Source organism: Lipomyces chichibuensis (genome assembly GCF_038497645.1).
Source record: "Lipomyces chichibuensis strain CBS 12929 unplaced genomic scaffold V1513scaffold_1, whole genome shotgun sequence".
NCBI classification, from domain to species: domain Eukaryota; kingdom Fungi; phylum Ascomycota; class Lipomycetes; order Lipomycetales; family Lipomycetaceae; genus Lipomyces; species Lipomyces chichibuensis.
In genome coordinates, this window is record NW_027117453.1 from 872,815 (window position 1) to 890,796 (window position 17,982).

The 17,982-nt window shown below is 47.1% G+C and overlaps 7 protein-coding genes across 7 annotated transcripts; 1 reads left to right on the forward strand and 6 right to left on the reverse strand.

Annotated features, from left to right (window-relative positions):
- Positions 1-1,017: 1,017 nt before the first annotated feature.
- V1513DRAFT_435656 (uncharacterized protein) lies at positions 1,018-2,676 on the reverse strand. Its single transcript, XM_066896659.1, has 8 exons — positions 2,483-2,676; positions 2,366-2,429; positions 2,134-2,254; positions 1,835-2,027; positions 1,669-1,752; positions 1,465-1,609; positions 1,268-1,412; positions 1,018-1,209 (listed from the first exon to the last, which is right to left on the reverse strand). Exons 2-8 carry the CDS (start codon positions 2,412-2,414, stop codon positions 1,170-1,172), a joined length of 777 nt encoding a protein of 258 aa, XP_066756712.1. The 5' UTR covers positions 2,415-2,429; positions 2,483-2,676; the 3' UTR covers positions 1,018-1,169.
- V1513DRAFT_435660 (uncharacterized protein) lies at positions 2,677-4,184 on the reverse strand. The gene is made up of 5 exons (XM_066896660.1): positions 4,007-4,184; positions 3,499-3,893; positions 3,293-3,437; positions 3,087-3,231; positions 2,677-3,019 (listed from the first exon to the last, which is right to left on the reverse strand). Exons 1-5 carry the CDS (start codon positions 4,041-4,043, stop codon positions 2,983-2,985), a joined length of 759 nt encoding a protein of 252 aa, XP_066756713.1. The 5' UTR covers positions 4,044-4,184; the 3' UTR covers positions 2,677-2,982.
- Positions 4,185-5,105: 921 nt separating this feature from the next.
- On the reverse strand, positions 5,106-6,529 carry V1513DRAFT_435664 (uncharacterized protein). The gene has a single exon (XM_066896661.1). It carries the CDS (start codon positions 6,306-6,308, stop codon positions 5,358-5,360), a length of 951 nt encoding a protein of 316 aa, XP_066756714.1. The 5' UTR covers positions 6,309-6,529; the 3' UTR covers positions 5,106-5,357.
- Positions 6,530-8,079: 1,550 nt separating this feature from the next.
- Positions 8,080-10,340, reverse strand: V1513DRAFT_435668 (uncharacterized protein). Its single transcript, XM_066896662.1, has 5 exons — positions 10,049-10,340; positions 9,908-9,968; positions 9,646-9,769; positions 8,611-9,581; positions 8,080-8,557 (listed from the first exon to the last, which is right to left on the reverse strand). Exons 1-5 carry the CDS (start codon positions 10,096-10,098, stop codon positions 8,528-8,530), a joined length of 1,236 nt encoding a protein of 411 aa, XP_066756715.1. The 5' UTR covers positions 10,099-10,340; the 3' UTR covers positions 8,080-8,527.
- A 398-nt stretch (positions 10,341-10,738) lies between these two features.
- Positions 10,739-14,136, reverse strand: V1513DRAFT_435670 (uncharacterized protein). The gene is made up of 3 exons (XM_066896663.1): positions 12,890-14,136; positions 12,643-12,837; positions 10,739-12,593 (listed from the first exon to the last, which is right to left on the reverse strand). Exons 1-3 carry the CDS (start codon positions 13,964-13,966, stop codon positions 10,827-10,829), a joined length of 3,039 nt encoding a protein of 1,012 aa, XP_066756716.1. The 5' UTR covers positions 13,967-14,136; the 3' UTR covers positions 10,739-10,826.
- Positions 14,137-14,341: 205 nt separating this feature from the next.
- V1513DRAFT_435671 (chromate transporter-domain-containing protein) lies at positions 14,342-16,509 on the reverse strand. The gene is made up of 4 exons (XM_066896664.1): positions 16,252-16,509; positions 16,189-16,198; positions 15,171-16,134; positions 14,342-15,113 (listed from the first exon to the last, which is right to left on the reverse strand). Exons 1-4 carry the CDS (start codon positions 16,362-16,364, stop codon positions 14,563-14,565), a joined length of 1,638 nt encoding a protein of 545 aa, XP_066756717.1. The 5' UTR covers positions 16,365-16,509; the 3' UTR covers positions 14,342-14,562.
- A 299-nt stretch (positions 16,510-16,808) lies between these two features.
- On the forward strand, positions 16,809-17,682 carry V1513DRAFT_456097 (fungal-specific transcription factor domain family protein; the record flags this gene model as incomplete). The annotated part of the gene is made up of 2 exons (XM_066899549.1): positions 16,809-17,522; positions 17,617-17,682. The coding sequence occupies 2 exons, from the start codon at positions 16,809-16,811 to the stop codon at positions 17,680-17,682; spliced, it is 780 nt and encodes a 259-aa protein (XP_066756718.1).
- Positions 17,683-17,982: the final 300 nt, after the last annotated feature.

The following is a 17,982-nucleotide window of genomic DNA, read 5'->3' on the forward strand; positions in this document are numbered from 1 at the left end:
GATAGCGGAGACGACGATCAGTGCGTTGCTGAGCGGATACACACGCGTTTTGCTTCTTGTTACGGGGTCGGAGGTCCATAAGATACCGGGTCGACAGAGAAGCTGATTATAGTGACTGCGGCTCTATGCGGAAGCCGCCATATGAATGGAGAGAGCTGGGCGAACGGTAGGACTTGAGCTCGCGGACAGCTAGTCTTCATGGTGCAGGTTAGATGTCTGATTCCCAGATATAGATAAAATGAAAGAGTCTTACTGATGCACTAAGATTCCAATTCGTCCCAGGGCGGTGTGCTGGTAGCAGCGTTTGCTAGTGATCGTGGGTCTGACTACAAATAGCACCTGGAACCGTACTTGGTATATATGGTGTGAGTTTCTGCCAGACGGTTGAAGAATGCAAGTGTCGCGAAAACAATAAGCTGCCTTTGGCTATATCTTCCGTCCTAGTTGAAAGAATTAGTTGCGTTCAACTGGAGACGTCGCTGGATGTTGAGGAGATCCACACGGTCCTCTAGCAGCGTTCTAGATACCAAACTGCCGGCACCGCGGAATCGCCACATTACGTCACTAGACCCGTATATGGAATATACTAAAGCTCAATACATACCGTGATCTGAAACTCGATATTACTATATCAAATGAGTAAATATCCTTTCGAATATACGGGCAGCGGGGGCAGGAACAAGGATATATGCAAGCTTGAAACGGACACGAAATAGAGCCTCTGCGCGCGGTAACGGCTGGAACCCCCCCCCCCACATACAGTCACACTACACTAACAGGTTCCAAGGTAGCTTCCGCTTCACCGCAACCGGTGGCACTAGCGCCGCGCCGCAGAATTGGCACAGCTACAGTATCACCGCTGGACTTATGCCCAAATCGTGGCAGCATGAGGCGATTCTGCAACATGTAGACCTAACCCTGCTACAACTCAATTTTGTTGAACCAGCTTTCTGTCTGGGAAACGGATCAACGATCGACTAACTATGAGAACTTATGGCAAGATGTTTTACAAGAAAATGATGTTATCGATTCCCTTCATTGAATTAATATTTATAGCCGCGTCTCAATCTGTGTACAACTGCGATATCAATAATATAATTCCATTTTATCTCCTTTAACGCCGATCTTTCACACCACGCGACGCCATTGGTCACGTCCCACTCATTCTATTACACAGTTAAGTATGGACTAAGAGTAGGCGAGTTGAATCTGCATAAGCGTTAGTTCGAATCGTCTGCCATTATAAATAGTATAATCATATACGTACGCATAGTAAGTGCCGCTCAATTCCATTGGTCCCTGAACGACTAGGTTGGCAATAACTGTTGCAGGAGGTTCCGTCGATGGAATGCTACCGTCTTCCTTGATCTTGATCAAATATTCGTGGTGTTCGCTCTTCATCTGGCTCCCGTCTGTGGTAATAGTCAGAAGCTTACTCGAACCTATTGCACTGTGAATGCCTACGCTGTTCTCTGATCTCTTGCTGCATAGCAGAGTCCATGACACCAGGATCGACTGAAATAGCAAAGATATCGGGCTCCTCGCCGGCAAGTGTAGCCGCCAAGTGATTAACACAGGCCTTCGAGCTGCCATACGCCTCCCATCCGTACTATGTCACCAATCAGCCTCGTCATTCTCTACAGAGATACTATCATAGAAATTACTCACAAAATGCGATTCATATGATGCCTCAGAAGAAACTAACACGACCTTTCCCTTGCTCTCCCGCAAATAAGGAATGGCAGCTTTCAACTATTCGAGCAGTCAGCACACGCCTTGGCCAGCCCTGGCCAGTCTTCAGTTCCAATGCAGAGCACCCCAATTCGTCACATACAGTAGTAAGAATCGAGAAGAAGTTAACGTCAAACAACTTTTTGAATGCCTCAATGTCAGTTGTGGCGATGGTAGCAACGGGATTGATCACCGCGGCATTGAATACTATGCCGCTCAACGAGCCAAACTTCTCGATCGCAGTCTGGACAGCCTTGACACCGGTATCGTAGTTCGCCAGGTCGCCAGTCACGTATCTAATTGAATAGACTCATTAGCCGAATAACCTGGGAATCGCTGCAGGAAAGTACGTTGAGAACAGCGGAAAGGGTGAAAGTTGGCCAATGGAATTTTTGGACGTACTCTACCTGACCTGGATATTCCTGTGCCAACGTAGCCATACCTGCCTCGGATCGGGCAACAGCGACAACCTTCGCAGATATGGGAGCTGCAAGAAGTTTTTCGGCGATATTGTAGCCCAGGCCTGTACTGTTGTTAATACTATTCTTTCCAGGAGATCTTGTAGACAATACATGACGAGTTCTATCGCAATCTCCGATGCAGATTATTGTAAACAATGGGGAATAAAAATTACCTCTCGAAGCGCCGGTGACAATAAAAACGGGAACGTCGCTGGCAGTCATTATAGCAGAATTCCTCTAAGCACGGTATTAGCCTCTGTACTCCAAATACCAAGCCCTACAAAACGCACCACTTTGGTTTAGAAATGTAAAGGACAACACAAAGCAAGCGTGCACAGTGTATTCGAGGTGTTCGGGAACTTTCACGGAAAGTACCTATTGGGCAAGGCGGGGGGGATGTGCGTGATCTATTGTACTCTGATAAGGGCGACCGGAAGCGCTGTATATTTGCATTGAGCGCGCATTGGCTTGGGAGTTTTGGGAACATGGCCAGCCATATTCAATTGGAGAGTGCTTTTTGATAAGCAAAGTTTTAGGGTCAGGTTTGTCAAACTCGATGCCGTTAGCAGTGGGTAGTTTCTCAGCTATCACGGTTTGGCGTGTTCATAACGCGCTATAGACACCATCTTGAGGACGTCTATAATCAGCATTGCGTATTGACAAGATTGAATCATGATAGATTATACGCAATAATAAATTGGTTTCATCGGAATCATGCTCAGTGGTCTTCGGCAAACTAGCATTAAAATTTGAATGCCTATAATACAATTCTTTATTTTCTGCGGGGAATTTACTTGGAGTACTCAGCGAGCTCCGGAGCCGTGAATCTAAAAAGAACTACAAGTTAGTGACAACGGCACAGCTGGGCAAATTCTTGATCAGTGTATACGCTACCTCAATGCTTTCCCGTTGACCTCAGGACCACCGTTTAACACCAAGTTAACGGCGACATTACCAGGGACTTCGGGAGGCGACAAGCCACCCTCGGACTTGAGCTTCAAAAATCGCTCGTGTTCCGAGGGACTCATTTCGCTTCCGTCTATAGATTATTCAGTATATAAAGGTACAGACAAAATAATGAAAGTAAAATAAACTCATACGCTTGTCGCGCAAGTCGATTTGCATGTCGGTGTCCATGACACCCGGATCCAAGGAAATGCTGAAAATATCCGGTTCCTCGGCCGCAAGCGTCGCCGCCAAATGATCAGTGGCAGCCTTTGAAGAACCGTACGCGCCCCAGCCGTACTATCATTCGTTAAATTCATATCCCCAAATTCGCACCAAACACAAAGCCAATGCCACTTACGAAATAATGATGTGCCGCGCCTGAAGAAATGAAAACAACCTTGCCGTTGGTCTCTTTCAGATACGGAATCGCCTCTTTCAGAGCGACGATAAGCGAGAAGAAATTAATATCGTAAAGTTTCTTCCACTCTGAAATATCCGCTTTGCCGATTTTCGCGATCGGGTCGAGGATCGCGGCGTTGAAGATGATGCCGTCAAGTTTTCCGAATTTCGAAATGGCGAGCTTGATTGCATCTTCATTTACTCTGTTGGTAGACAGGTCGCCGGTGAGGTAGGCCACTTGGTTCGGAAACTCATCCGCGAACGATTTGAGACCAGATTCGGTGCGGGCGACAAGGACGACGTTAGCAGCGATTGGGGGAGAGAGTAGTTGGCGAGCTATCGCAGCACCAAGACCTGTTCGTCACGAATTAGTTAGCGGAGCGGTCAATTGGTTCAATATAATGCTTTGGAATCCAGTACGAGTAATAGGGACCTGATTCGGAGGGGAATGGCCACAGCCAGCATACCTCGAGAAGCACCAGTGACAATGATGACAGGGGACATTTTAGATAGAAAGTCTCTGAAGAACGAAATTGTAACCTTGGACTATACCTTGATAGATTGGTCCAATAGATTCTTCGAAAATTTTGTTGCATAGAAGTGTGCTCGTAGTGGCGCAAATCAAATTGATGTCGATTCCATGGTGCGCACCGCGAATCACTGTGTTTGACCATCGCCCGAAATCGTGAGGCCTTCAACGCAAGCCATACGTAATTGGTAGACTACTTTTATCCATCAACCACGATACTGTCGAGCATATACCAGGCGCCACAGCGACAATAGAGCCAAAGGTGAGTGCTTCATCGCACAACTAATTTAGTATGACAAAATAGGGCGAATCGATTCATTTATTATCCGTATGGCCGCGACGCGTTCTCCAAGTTGGCAAGAGAGGAGCCTGTGACAGGCTGAGATCCTCTTGAAGCACATATGAGTACGCAAGGCATGTGTCTATTTGTGCAATTCGGCCAATCTGTCGTATTGCTAACATCCGAAGACAGCTGACAGTGACGGGCAATTAGAGTCGCAGGACGGGGTGCAAGATAGCGAGAACCAAGCCACTTGGTCACTACCGGTGTAACATCATCAGATCTCAGCATTTGTGTTCGTAATGTTCTAAGACCGTGGTTTGGTGGCGTCTAATACAATACACAATCGACTCACTCCCCAGCGATAGCACAACGCATCGGCAAGTATTGTCTTTCCAGCTACCACTACAATCTATCCACAAACATTTCCTAGTTCACGTTGATTATTTGGTATAGTCCGGGAAAACCCAATCTTGATCCCACGTGCTGCAGCTACCCCGATACTTGCTCTAGCATTACACTGGATATAGATCAACTACACGCCAGTATATTAAATTTCATGGAAGAATTATAACAGATGGATCTAGTTTTATCTGCAATAGATATTACAACGTGTCAGCACAGCGCTTAAACAAACCTAACCCTGATCACGTGAAGGTCCGTCGCTATGGCGTTCAGGGACTAAAAAATTAAGCTTCAGATTTGTCGCTAGACACACCGCCTTTCAAATTGAACTTTATCTTTTAACTTATTACCTCCGAGAATAAGGTTGGCATTGTCAGTCTGAAATTGGGCACTCACAAAGATACGCCTCATAACATTAAATATTAATTAATGAAATAACAATTTTAGTAAACGAATAACAAAAACCAAGCACATACAAAACACACAACCAAATATCAATGAACTGTTATACAACCATTCCCCAAAACCCATATTTCTATCATGTATACCGTATACCACGAAGCAGAACGCCATAATTATAACTCGTGCATATAATGAGATTGATTTATAGAACAGTATAGCCGCCGTCGATGAGGATGTCGCTGCCGGTACAGAAGGAGCTGGCGTCCGAAGCCAGCCACAGCGCGCAACCAGCCAGTTCCTCAGGCTGGCCTAGGCGACCCATAGGAGTACGAGACTTCCATTCTTTGAAGTAGGTCTCCTCATACGCAGTGTTGAGAGGAGTGTCCATGTAGCCAGGAGAGATTGAGTTGCATCGGATGTGGTGCTGGGCCCATTCGGCGGAAAGGGACTTCATGAGATGAATGACACCGGCTTTGGAAGCGTTGTAAGCAGACTGGGGGTTGGGCCAGTTAACAATAGATCCAGACATGGATCCGATGAAGATGATGGAACCGCCTCGGCCAGCGGCGATCATGTGCTGACCAGCAGCCTGAGCGCAGACAAACGAGCCGTTTAAGTTGATGTCGATAACACGGCGGAACTTTGCTGGGGAGTAGTCTTCGGCGTGAACAAGGTCGGCGACACCGGCAGAGAGGATGAGAATATCGATTTTACCGAGATCGCGGACGACAGAATCCATGGCATCCTGAACGGCGACTTCGTCACGAACGTCGAGACGGTAGAAGCGAGCACTGACACCGTACTCGGAGTGGAGCTGCTTGCAGGCACTCTCGCCTAGATCTGTCTGGAGATCGAGAATGGCAATTCCTGAGAGACCGGCAGCACAGAGGCCCTCTGCCATGGAGTAACCTAGACCTCGAGCACCGCCTGTAATGACAGCGACACGACCATCGAGACGGAACATGTCGAAAACGTTGCGCTTGTGGTGAACCGAGGTTGTAACAGGATCAAGGGATTCAGTAGGAACCTTGGCGGCAGCGGCCATAATGGTGTCGTGGCATTCATCGACAATGTGCTGAGGAACAGGGGCGAATGATGCTGTAGGAGCCAAGACATCCTCGGAGGGAGGGAACTGGACTGAAACGGCGGCCATATGTGAATGCAATAGTAAATGTGTGAAAGTGAATGCGAATGCGAATGCAATCGGGATTACAAGGGAATAAACTAAAGGCAAATAGTGTGTGTCAGTAATAGATAGAGCTGAAGGAAGGTGAGAGGTGGAAGAAGGGGGCCTTTTATTTCTGAGGGTAGGTCCGGCGGTATGTAGAGCGGTATTTGTTGTGGACCGCAAGGGCAAGAGCGCAGCCTTACTAAATTGGGCAATGGGACTGCGGGTGGGTGAGTAAGAAAAGAACTGGTCCCGTGCTACAGTAAAAGTGCCCCGTGCGCTGACACCCTATTTCGACTCTACGCCACCAAAGTATACGGTACGTTCACCCACAAGCCGTAGCTGTAGCAATCACAGCCGCTGCTGGCGACTATTATGAACAGCGACGAATGGAATTTTCTAAAAAACCAGCGACGGCAAATTGGCTATGACTCAGCCGACAGACTCAAAACCCTCAACCCTGAACCCTGAATCAGTATGATCTCCTTTAATCGGTACAAGTGACGCGACTACGTCTCGGCATTTACAACCCGGAAGAGTGGAGGGACGAATATTCTCGAGAGGCCCATCATTCCTCGAGTTCTTGTCACATGTTCAGGGTGACAGGTGCAGTGATCTGCGTCTCTAAAAATACTCCGATAGCTTAGCAAAACTGAGCAAAGGGGCGAAGAACTTAATTTTGTTAAATTCGCTGACCTGATTTGCTTTTTCTGAAGCCGTCGCTAATTGTGCGTTGTATGATCCACAGAGCCGAACACATCACCACGGATTGCATGCCGACCGGCCAATCTTGTTAGAGCTCATAGAGGACACGGGATCAAGGATCAGATGCGGCGAAACATCAGTCATAGGAACAGAGAAGCGTGCGGCGTCGATTTAAATTTTTTTTGCATCGATCTCCCATGCAGGGTTTCTGCGTTTTTCTGTACTACTATCATTCTCTGGTGATTTTTTTTCCTCTACCCTATCCCTATTGTGGCCTTGTGGCCCACTGGCCCACTGGTGGAGTGCTTGCCCAAAAAGCCTCTGAATTCTGCACGCCTTGCCTTCTGTACAGCACGGACTCGTGAGTTATTGCTGGGCTAAATTATGGAAAATCCGCTAAGTTACCGGATTTAATATCGCATGTTTTATCCACGTTCTCGATAGCGACTGCCAAGCCATTATGCGATTTCGCAGATCACTGGTCCTTCCTTACCTTTGGAAAGTATATTGTGTGCGGCGCAAAGATAGTTTTTTGTTAGCAAAACACTTGATGCCCGCTGATTTTATTCGCTAGTCGGAGCGAAATTAAGTATTTGACTTGTTCATTAGTTAACTTTACTTTATTTTATTATTTATTTACATTCAAGGCCAGGCCGACTAGCTCGCTTGATCCATCACATGCTTCTGCGCCACCGCCGCGTAGACTTCCGTCTTTAGTCTATGAATAGCAGGCGAAAAATCCCGCGTTTGCTACTTCCCTAGCAAGCTAATAATCAAGACAGCAGACAACCCTTGCCCCAGCCTTAGCAAGAATTTTTTTAGCACTTCCACGTGACGTGTCGCGCGCGGTCGGACACGAAGCCGCATTCGGAGGGTTGTCTATTCTTATCCCAGAGTATCCCCGTCATTACAGATAATTCCACCGAAGTATATCCTTTTACTTTAGTGTCATCAACGCTTTCATTTCGCCAACGTGTCATACATTATTAACAGAACAAATGGGTGGGGCCTCACACTTTTGGGTTGGAAATTTTTTCCCCCCCCCCCCCCCCCCGCGGCGCAGAGTTCTTCGTTGGAAATATCAACCTGCTGTCACTCAGATTCTCCTTTTAATCCCGTCACAATCACAAATCACACTTCCTCAGACAGTATTTGGAACCTATCGTTTTCAAATGGCTCGAGACGAAACAGAGACAACTACATTTTATTTGCAGTAACCATTGTCAACAACCACATCCCCCCCAATCGTCGCGCATACATAATACTCAAAATTTAACAAACTATGATTCAAAAATCCATCACAACCCCGACTACATTTCCATTATTCCTCAAACTAAATCCCAACCATCTAAATTCGCGTCGCGCAAAGTCATGCCAGCAACGACGATATAGAAAATAACTGAACAAAAAATAACGAAAGGCCGTACACTTTATATGGAAATGGTTCCGCTATCAGCGACTCGCACAATCTTTTGTTGCAAGCTTACTCTCATATAGTCTTACACAAGCTCGACATAATTAGCAGGGAACTAAATCATTCGTTAGTAAAACGCTTCAATCATGCTAATCAAGTCGACCTTACAATTCCCTCACGACCGTCTCTCCGACCAGTCCACCAATCGTCCTTTGAATCGCTCTTCTTGACAATCGTAATCATATCACCCTTGCGGAATCCTAAATCGCCTTCCTGCTCGCCTTCGAAAGTGTACAAAGCAACAGCCTGCGACCCACGTGGACGTCTTGGTGGAGCGTCATCATAATCATCCCCACGCCGACCTCCTACCCTGCTGCTCCCCCCACCAAAGTCGGGCTTGGGTGCTGTCGGACGTGTCGGCCTGTCGCTGTACGTCGATTCAAACTGGTTACGAACAGACCCGCGTCGGCGGCCTCCTGACGACTCCCGGTCATACACATCGTCCTCCCACGTCGACCGTCCGCCGGATCGTCGTGCAGACTGCCTTCGGTCGTCATAGTTATCATCATCTTCATCATAATTCCGACTTCTTCCGCCATTACCTGCGTAACTACCACTGCGCGACCTCGAGGACGATGACGAGTCCAAGTCATCGTCCTCATCGCCGTACGTTGGGATATCGTTATATATATCATCGTCATATACTGACGAGAAATTACCCCTAAACACTCTCGAATCAAGCACTCTCAACAGCGGATCCGCACCAGCAGGCGCGTCGATAGTACCGGACAACAACTGCTTCGCCGTTACATTCCCGCCGTAAAATTTCCTATTTGCATCCCGACGCTCGATCAAGGCTGATCCCTCGAGCGATACACCGGCAAACAAGCCTCGCGTCTTCGAATACGAGAAAATCGCCGCCACAGACTTAAGCGACGCACTGCCGCTGCCTTCAGCATTACGACCAATTGGACCCGCCGCGATCGAGATGTTGGCACCAAGTGTAATGCTGCCCAACTGCGAAAAACTCTCAACCGCTGCTCGCGTATTCAGGATCATGACGAAGTCGGTCAGCTCTGCGCCGATTTGTCCTCCGACACCTGCACCGGCGGTGACGATTGCTGATGGCGCAGACCACGCTGAGCAAGCCGTCATTAGCACTATCGCTCTTGACATCATAAGACTGTTAAAATATGGACTTACTTCCGTCAGGTAATCTGGCAATAACAATACCGGATCCTGCACGGCCAGAAAACAGGAAACCGGCCTTTAAAACCGTTATTATAGCAAGACCCTTGGCATTGGCAAGAACAGATGGAGGAATGACCTGATTACATCGTTAGTCTCTAATCAACCTTTCCAATACCGTTAACTGATAGGTATTGTAATATAGAATCAGGAACATGAAATCATGCAACAAACAAACTCCCCATAAGAATAACATAGAAAGTGATATGATACTTACAGTGTCCATGCCTAATACCTGGTTAGGCTTGATGAACGACGATAAGATCCTTGCAGCTTTCCTACATTAAAAAAAAGGAATATTAGATCACATTTATTTACTTCATATATTAAAACGCTGGTGGTTGGAATGATGACATACTTGCACTCGCTCTTTAAACTGCTCGGGATCGGACTGTTGATTCCAACCATATTTGCCGCTCAATAATAATACAATAACAAGATCACAATAATAAGATAGTAGAATGTACTGTTTCGAGAATATGTAATCAAGAGAATACAATGTGGCGTATAGATGAAGTGTTCTAACCGGCAATCATAAAATGTGGAGGTCTCCAAATAATGTGGGAATCCACGGAAAGGTGTTGCGTGAGACCACTCCGGCGACGAAGGTGACTTACAAGGCTATAACCCTTGTTGCTGACATGACGGCAGAGCCCAGAAACCACGAGCAGCATGCGCCTCAAAGTTGCGCCTCACAAGTCGGCCCGACAACCCGAGTACGGTCCTGCTGCTTAAATTTACCCTAACCCATTCACGGGTTGGATCAAATGGAGACGGCCGGTCTCCGACATAATTTATTCATTTCTGATGAATACTATCCATATCGCAATCGACGACCTGGCATTATGTCATGTTGCGTATTCTAGCCGATAAGAATTCGAGATTTTAAGATGAATTACATCAGCGGACCTCGATGCACGGCTCCACGGCTTGCCGTCTGCCCCGCATCTCCGCAATGGCGAGGGTAACTGCGAGATATGGCTGCTGACAGAGCTGGACCCGAGGCTGCACGAGGAACTAATCAGTCACTTCGTCACGTTGTTCGTCATTTGAGTCTCACAACAACAAAATTCCTATTAAATACATCTAAGGTACAGTTTGAATATAGATATACACGACGACTCATTACTCCTACTTCACAAAAATGCATCTGCTTGATCTTCCTCAGGGTCAGCCACAAATCCTCCTTCATCGTTATCATCAGTAATAAAGCCACGTCCCTCATCTACATCAACCAAAAAACCACCGACTTCGGCATGATCGTCATCTGGAACAAACCCACCTTCCTCATCTCCGCAATCGGGTAAAAATCCTCCAGGAGAGTCAACGGGTGGCTCTGAAAAAAATCCTCCATCATGATATTCCTCCAAATATCCACCTCCCTGTTCTTGGCCTCTCTCGCCATGTTCCGCAGAACCAGAATCTGGATTGTCGTTCTCCATTTGTCTAAACGCTGGATTGTGCGCAACACGTTCTCGAACGCGAAGAGCAATCAAATACTTTCTCCACCGCTTCAACGCTTCCTCCTGCCTTCTCGCGTCCTCGTCAAATTGTAACTGCTCTTGCTGAGCATTGTACACAGCCAAAACAGCTTCAACATACTCCTCCGCTACAACAATGCCATCCAACCGTGCAGTCGCTTTTCTATGCTGAAAATCAAATCCACCAACAGCATCCACATAATCGATGCCACATAACTTCGCCGCGTTAGCAATCCCTCGAAATCGTAAATGGACCGCGCCTTTAGGCACCATGCTAGGCACGAAAACGTCCAGGTTGCCGTAATCATTCCTTGGGACCTTGCCATTAATAACGGGCGGCGGGATGTACAGCTCAGTTTGAAAATCAGCGTACAGTGCAACCTCCTCATCCTCCTCGATACCGTCATCTTCGTCACTCAGCATTCCTGACCTTGACTTTGGAAGTGAACGCTTTTTGATATGCTTCATTGGCTGTTCACCAATTTTCACTTGTCTGCCGATTTTATACCATTGCATTGCTGATCGCAATAATTTCACGTCGCGACGACGGTAGATGGGCTCGGTTTCGTTTGACTTGGAACGACCAGCCGAAATTGCGCCACACGGAACTTTAGGATATATAACCTCGCTCTGGCGCAGATGCCGTTCAAGTACAAATATCGGATGACCTTTGAAATCCTGAATGTTGTTCGGCAGTTCCTCGGACGCCTCCTTCTTCAATAGAGCAGCATCTTCCATTTGGTCAATATCTGTTAGATATTCAGACTGGAACAAGCGCATCACTCTGTCAAACCAAATCTGCCATATAGGTTCATTCGTGATCCTCAATTTCCGGGTCTTTGCGTTGTAAAACTGCGCATATCGCCGCGTAACGTCCTTTGCGTGTCCCCTTGAGTCAAATGCGATAACGTAAGAAAGCACATTCGTGCTCTCCGACGCCGGTGGTTCAAATTTGCTCTTAAATTTAGGAATCTCGACAAGCTTCAGTACCATCGGATCCACAGAGACCCACTGCATTCCCGCCTCATCCCACACTTCGACCCAAATCACGGGATACGGCGCCTCCTCGATCTTCACGACATCGTAATCGGCCATCGTGTACGACATCTTTGACGAGCTGAACCTCGGTTTCCGGAGTCTCACAGGAGGTCGGTTGGCGGGTGACTTCGACCTCTGATGATCGCCGCTTTCGTTATTGTCATTTTCTACGAGCACAGCTTTTGATGCTCGAGATGGCTTGGACAGCCCTTTCGACGAGAAGGAGAATGGCAATGGCTGCAAAGAGAATACTAGTCGAGTTCGGACATGAAATGCTCGAAGTAGAGCACAAAATCCTTGAGCTCCTAGATCACGAGACCCTTCCGAATGTCCTAGCGCCCTACGAAAATCGGGAAGATCCATTGGCGGCTCGCGATTTTTTTCCTACGATAGTTAGAAATCTCCGCAAACAAATCCGAATAACATTTAATACCCTTGCCATATCGCCAATCTCATCCCACTGTCGCCGACACATGCCGCGGTATATGATACGATATCGCATATTCCAGAAATCCATAAGATGGCGCAGACCATCAAGGAATTTTCTAGTCCTCTGAGGGATTGGAAGTGAGGGATCTGGGTGCAGTTCGTCTTCAATCGCTTGTGGAACATATTTAGCAAGCGTTGACTACCACAATGAATTAGCATTCGCCCATCGAGCATTACTGTAGCATCCATACCTTGACCGATCCATCGCTGCACCATCGACTTCGAATTGAGCCATGGCAGAGTAAGCTGAGCAAATGTAACGCATGAACCGTAATCCGGAGCTCTTTATCTTCTCGTGTAATGGTGGATTTCTTTTTGGTTGGCTTCGCCGGCCTTGTTTCACCCAATGTAAACTCAATTGTGTTAGGCTCCTCGGCAAGGACATTAGATTCAGAGTTTGAACCGGGAGCAGACACCATACCAGCACCCATGTCGACTTCCTCCCACTCACTCTCCTCACTAGAGGCATATTCGGCATCGGCCACGTCATCGCCGTCTTCATCCTCGTCTGTTGGTTTGCTGGTGTTATTGTCTTCGGCAGTTGAAACGTCGAGTCCAGAAGCAAAATTCGACTGAAATAGATCTTCCACAGCAGGTGTAGGTGATCTGGCCTTGAATTCCAGCATTGAGCCATCAGAATCCAAATCAATGACTTTCTCCTTTCCTTTGCCCTTGCCATTCCATAAAGTCTCAAACTTAAATCTCTTTGATGACGTCGCTTCTGCTTCCAAAGACTGAATTTCATCGGATGATTGATGTCGCTTTGTCCGCCTCCTTATTTTTGGCGAAGCGGATACCGCGTCCTGGCCATCACCGTCATCATTCGGCGTTGAGTGAGCACCGACAACTTCATGGACCATCTCCAAGTATTCTAGCGGCACCTTTCCTTTGCCCGTCGTCGTGCGACTGCCCGCAGTCCGTGGTCCATTCCTTCGTTTTGTACTCGTATAATCCTTCCTCTTCGGACCCATTTTGCGCTGTTTAGTAGGGACCACCACCACCTCAGAACTCTCACCTGAAGATATGGAAATTGCCGAGGGAGTATCACTTCCGACCGAAACGACGTCAAATACCTCCTCAGACTCAGGCTCCTGTCGAGAATTCTCGCCTTGCCGTACTAGTATTCGCTTAAATATCGCGGACGACGTCACGGAAGATACCGTGCCTTCAGATCCCTGTGATGACGATGCTGCCTGTAATCGAGTAAGACCGGTTTCTGTGCGACATTTTTTGTTAAGTGCAGGGGACTTTTTGTCCTTATTGACCATTTACGGGAGTGCCCTCGTGATAACGTAATACTTTCTATGTCTGTGGAGTTATATCCACGACTCGATCAGGTCGATCTCCGGTGATGCGCGTCGTCCTGATCGGAAGAACAAATCGATATGTAAATCTGGGCTTCGCGTCGTCACGTGATTTCCGATGTCAAGTCTGCGATTAGTCACCCCCGACCAGTCCCTAGCTTGTCTCGCAACCACCGAAACAATGCTATCTGCTCCCGAAAGATCGTTTACAATGAGGAACACACGAACACTGCATTACGTGAAGTCCTATGAGAGCACGTGATTTAGCTCTGTTATCCTGGACATCGTCTTTCAGTGTTCGCCAGTCAAGCCAGGTTAACGAGGCCAATGAGTTGTCGACCGGTATCTGGAGGTGCAGAACTCCTCGCTCAGGGCCGTAGGTCCCTCCCTGCCTTCTGTATCACGGTATAAATTGATTAATTACGAACATGAATGTCACCAATATTTACACCGGAACCATCCCGCACGCATATCTATTGCAAATGTTTATATCCAATATGTCCAATCAGTTACAGAAAGTATTAGAAAATACTAGACTTTACCAATCATCTTTAAGAAGTCTATGATATCCGCGCCCCAGTAACGGCCCACCAAATGACTCCCATCAGCCCGCCAATGAGAATCGAAACAGGTGCCGGGAAACCCCATCCTCGACCGGTCACAAATGCCGTCGAGGCGACAACGATCCACCATGGATCCTCACCTAAACTAATGCCATCTGACCATTTATCTGACAAATAGCCTGATTCCCAGATACGGTAAATTGCCGTCCACACGAGACCAATTGCTGCGGAGTTAATGCCGCGAAGGAGACTGATAACCACAGCGTATCGACGAAGTTTGTTCCAAAATGTAAACATGCCACCTGCGACAAGCATTCCTGGAGTATAAATTGCGATGAAGGAGACAATGGCGCCCAGAATCGCAGATGCTCCGTAGTTGTGATATGTCAATGCCCCGAGATAGATTGCGAAATTGAAGTTAGGACCGGGAAATGCCTGTATGAGTGCAAGACCGATGGTGAAATCTCGAGAGCTGACCCATCCTTCGGCCACAATATACTCACGCAGGAGAGGAATGACGACTGGTCCACCACCAAAGATGATAGTGCCTATGACAAAGGTTAGATACATTAGATCCAAAGTCTATTCTCACGTCACTAGCTTACCAGCAAGGTACAAATTACTGAAGAGAAGAAATGTAACCGGCAGTCCTTTTACAACAGCACGGATCACAATCACGATAATGAAACTGAAGAAAAATCCAATGACAATTCCCACACCTAACCAAACAGGATACTCTTGTTTGGGATTATCGTCTACAACTGCACTGACAGGAGCTGCTCTAATATCACTGGCATCGACGCCACCACTATCATCATCACTTTGAGGCTCTGTGAAAGGCAACGATTCCGTATCAGACGCATCCAGAATCGGACGAGTACTAGTCGACGTCGACGTGCGGACTGGAATTCGTCTAGCGGCAGGCACACCAGACTTTGGAGCCGCCCACGCTCCGCTGACATCCGCTGCGGTGTCTTCACGATATACTTCTGGCAGCCAAATACTGTCATCTTCAAGATTGGACATTTGAACCGGAGGTTCCTCATCTGATGCGTTCCGACGTCTGAGTGTGAACTCAAAATTCTGCTTTCCACGAGCCCACCACCGCTGAATGAATCGCAGATCATAGATAACTGCTGTGACACCGCCCAAGACCATGATTACCGGGAAATACCACAAAGCAGTGTAGACTACACCTGCCGCGCCACCAAGATAAATAAGCGCTAAACTGAGCTTGTCTGTTATGGCCTTGTTTGACAACTGTATTGCGGCGATGAAAATGACGCCGACAGTTGCTGCATTGAGACCGCTGAGAAGAGCATACACTGGCACTGGGAGGGTGGTGCCAATTTGACCAACTCCCAGCGCAAGAACGAACATTCCAATGGCACCAGGTAATGCCCAGTAGAGGAATGACAACAGAGCTGGCAATAACGACGTATGAAGAAGCGTGATAATGAACAATAACTTTGTCGAAGCGGAACCGGGGAGAGCTTGAGCGACAGCAAAGAGCTCCTGGTAAGTTGAGTCATTGAGCCACTGATATTCCTCCACGAATAGTCGGTTAAACTAAGTCATGTGTTGACCAGCATGCATGAACTAAAGGAATGAATGACAACATACGTTTTGAAATCTGTGAAATTGTCAGTTAAAATGATCAAAGACCTGGGTAAATGCAATACCTACTGGACGACAGGGCCGCCGAATGAAGTGATACCCATGTGCCATTGGTTCTTAGTAACCTCGATAAATTGCTTCCCCAGGCCTCGCCGGAAGAGCCGGAATATAATTCCCAGCATGTTGGCCAATGAAATGTTCGATTCGAGTCAACAGGAGTCGCTCGTCATGGTGAGTATCTTAAAATAATCACTAATCTACAGTGCGACGAAATTTCAACGATACGCTTGAATGAATCTCTGTGAGGATATACCCTAACCACCAAACCATCGAGTCGTGTCGTCACGGTTCAACCGGGATTTCATCTCTGGAAGATAACCGCAAATAATTGGGTTAGGGTTATAAAAATTAAGTTCGGCACATGACAATGCTAGTCCCAAATGGAATGGATGGTTCAATCTCCTTTATTTATGCATGTCGCGATTACCCCTGATTTAAAGGATAAGAGAATCTGGGAATAAAATGGCCGATCATCGAAACTACTGGACCTCCTTCACTTCTTAACTCGGTGCAGACAATTGCCAACATCTCACGGTATCGCCACGAATAACAGCAACTCTCAGACCATGGCCAAGCACCTCCGCGACAATGTATCCCGTGTCAAAGCGTCTTCGCCTCTCGGAACAACCATATTCGTCGGTCTTCGTGTCGCAGACGTTCTTTGGCAATACACCATCCTCCACGCTGGCTGGGGTTCCAAGTTGATAGAGCTGTTGGGTGGAAGCTCAGTTGATATCGACCTGGTTCTGGATTCATCGAATGGCCAGCTACGACCTTATTACAAGTTAGTCATTTTTATGTCACTCTGTAGCAGTCTGAAACAGATTGTGACATTGCTGTTCATTTCAAAGCAGGAAATGCCTCCGATATCAGCCGTCATCATTGCTGCTGCCAACACAATTACTAACTCGCTGAACTCGATTATGTCGCTCTGGCTTTTTACCTCAAGGGTGCCAACATCTGACAGATGGTTCGATATTCTGCACTCCCCGTCGGTTGCCATCGGCGTTGGAGCCTATCTGGTTGGTCTCATGACGGAGTTGATCTCAGAGCTACAACGTAAGGCCTTTAAGAAAAATCTGGCCAATAAAGGCAAGCCCTATGGTGGTGGCCTTTTCTCTCTCGCCACGAATATAAATTATGGCGGTTATACATTGTGGCGTGCCGGATATGCGTTGGCGACTGGAAGTTTACCATGGGGTATTTTGACCTTTTCGTTCTTCTTTTACGATTTTTCTACTCGAGGTGTTCCTGTTCTCGACCAGTATCTGACAGAAACGGTAAGTGTACGACCTTGGGTTGTAGGCTGTCAAATGTTTTAGTGTTTTCGACGTCACGTCGATTTTGCTAACTGTGGCATTTACGTTACTTTAGTATGGCGAGGCATGGAAGGAAATTAAAATCCGTGTTAAATATCGATTATTTCCAAGACTTTATTAAAAAGTCTATTGCTTCCGCCGTTCGCAGATGTCCTTGGCGCTGGTTATGTTCCAACAAAAGCGAGTATAAGATAACGAATTATCTTAGCGAAGTTGGTTATTCATGGGAAATGAGTCGAGTAAAAAATACGTCTACTATTGGAATGTAATTATTGGACACGGTTCGTGGACACGGTTCGATCATGTTAGTTTATGCCTTTCGCTCGCGTTTACAGGATTAGCGCAAGTCACACTTGTATGAACTAGGTTTCATGAGAAGTTGTGTTTGTGAATCTGACCGAATCATGAGTTTAATCTGTGG

What these genes read in the sequence shown, in the direction of transcription:
- V1513DRAFT_435668 (XM_066896662.1), bottom strand. Translation starts at nt 10,098, where the DNA reads ATGGTTGGAATCAACAGTCCGATCCCGAGCAGTTTAAAGAGCGAGTGC. An exon ending in TGCCAGATTACCTGACGGAA is followed by an intron (nt 9,582 to 9,645) that starts GTAAGTCCATAT and finishes CGGCTTGCTCAG; the next exon opens with CGTGGTCTGCGCCATCAGCA. An exon ending in GAGACGGTCGTGAGGGAATT is followed by an intron (nt 8,558 to 8,610) that starts GTAAGGTCGACT and finishes CGAATGATTTAG; the next exon opens with TTCCCTGCTAATTATGTCGA.
- V1513DRAFT_435670 (XM_066896663.1), bottom strand. Translation starts at nt 13,966, where the DNA reads ATGGTCAATAAGGACAAAAAGTCCCCTGCACTTAACAAAAAATGTCGC. An exon ending in GCAGCGATGGATCGGTCAAG is followed by an intron (nt 12,838 to 12,889) that starts GTATGGATGCTA and finishes TCATTGTGGTAG; the next exon opens with TCAACGCTTGCTAAATATGT. An exon ending in AGATTGGCGATATGGCAAGG is followed by an intron (nt 12,594 to 12,642) that starts GTATTAAATGTT and finishes TAACTATCGTAG; the next exon opens with GAAAAAAATCGCGAGCCGCC.
- V1513DRAFT_435656 (XM_066896659.1), bottom strand. Translation starts at nt 2,414, where the DNA reads ATGACTGCCAGCGACGTTCCCGTTTTTATTGTCACCGGCGCTTCGAGA. An exon ending in CATCATATGAATCGCATTTT is followed by an intron (nt 1,610 to 1,668) that starts GTGAGTAATTTC and finishes TTGGTGACATAG; the next exon opens with TACGGATGGGAGGCGTATGG. An exon ending in GCAAGAGATCAGAGAACAGC is followed by an intron (nt 1,413 to 1,464) that starts GTAGGCATTCAC and finishes CTATTACCACAG; the next exon opens with ACGGGAGCCAGATGAAGAGC.
- V1513DRAFT_435660 (XM_066896660.1), bottom strand. Translation starts at nt 4,043, where the DNA reads ATGTCCCCTGTCATCATTGTCACTGGTGCTTCTCGAG. An exon ending in TGTCACTGGTGCTTCTCGAG is followed by an intron (nt 3,894 to 4,006) that starts GTATGCTGGCTG and finishes CGTGACGAACAG; the next exon opens with GTCTTGGTGCTGCGATAGCT. An exon ending in AATCGACTTGCGCGACAAGC is followed by an intron (nt 3,232 to 3,292) that starts GTATGAGTTTAT and finishes AATAATCTATAG; the next exon opens with ACGGAAGCGAAATGAGTCCC.
- V1513DRAFT_435671 (XM_066896664.1), bottom strand. Translation starts at nt 16,364, where the DNA reads ATGCTGGGAATTATATTCCGGCTCTTCCGGCGAGGCCTGGGGAAGCAA. An exon ending in CAGTAATTTGTACCTTGCTG is followed by an intron (nt 15,114 to 15,170) that starts GTAAGCTAGTGA and finishes CCTTTGTCATAG; the next exon opens with GCACTATCATCTTTGGTGGT.
- V1513DRAFT_435664 (XM_066896661.1), bottom strand. Translation starts at nt 6,308, where the DNA reads ATGGCCGCCGTTTCAGTCCAGTTCCCTCCCTCCGAGGATGTCTTGGCT.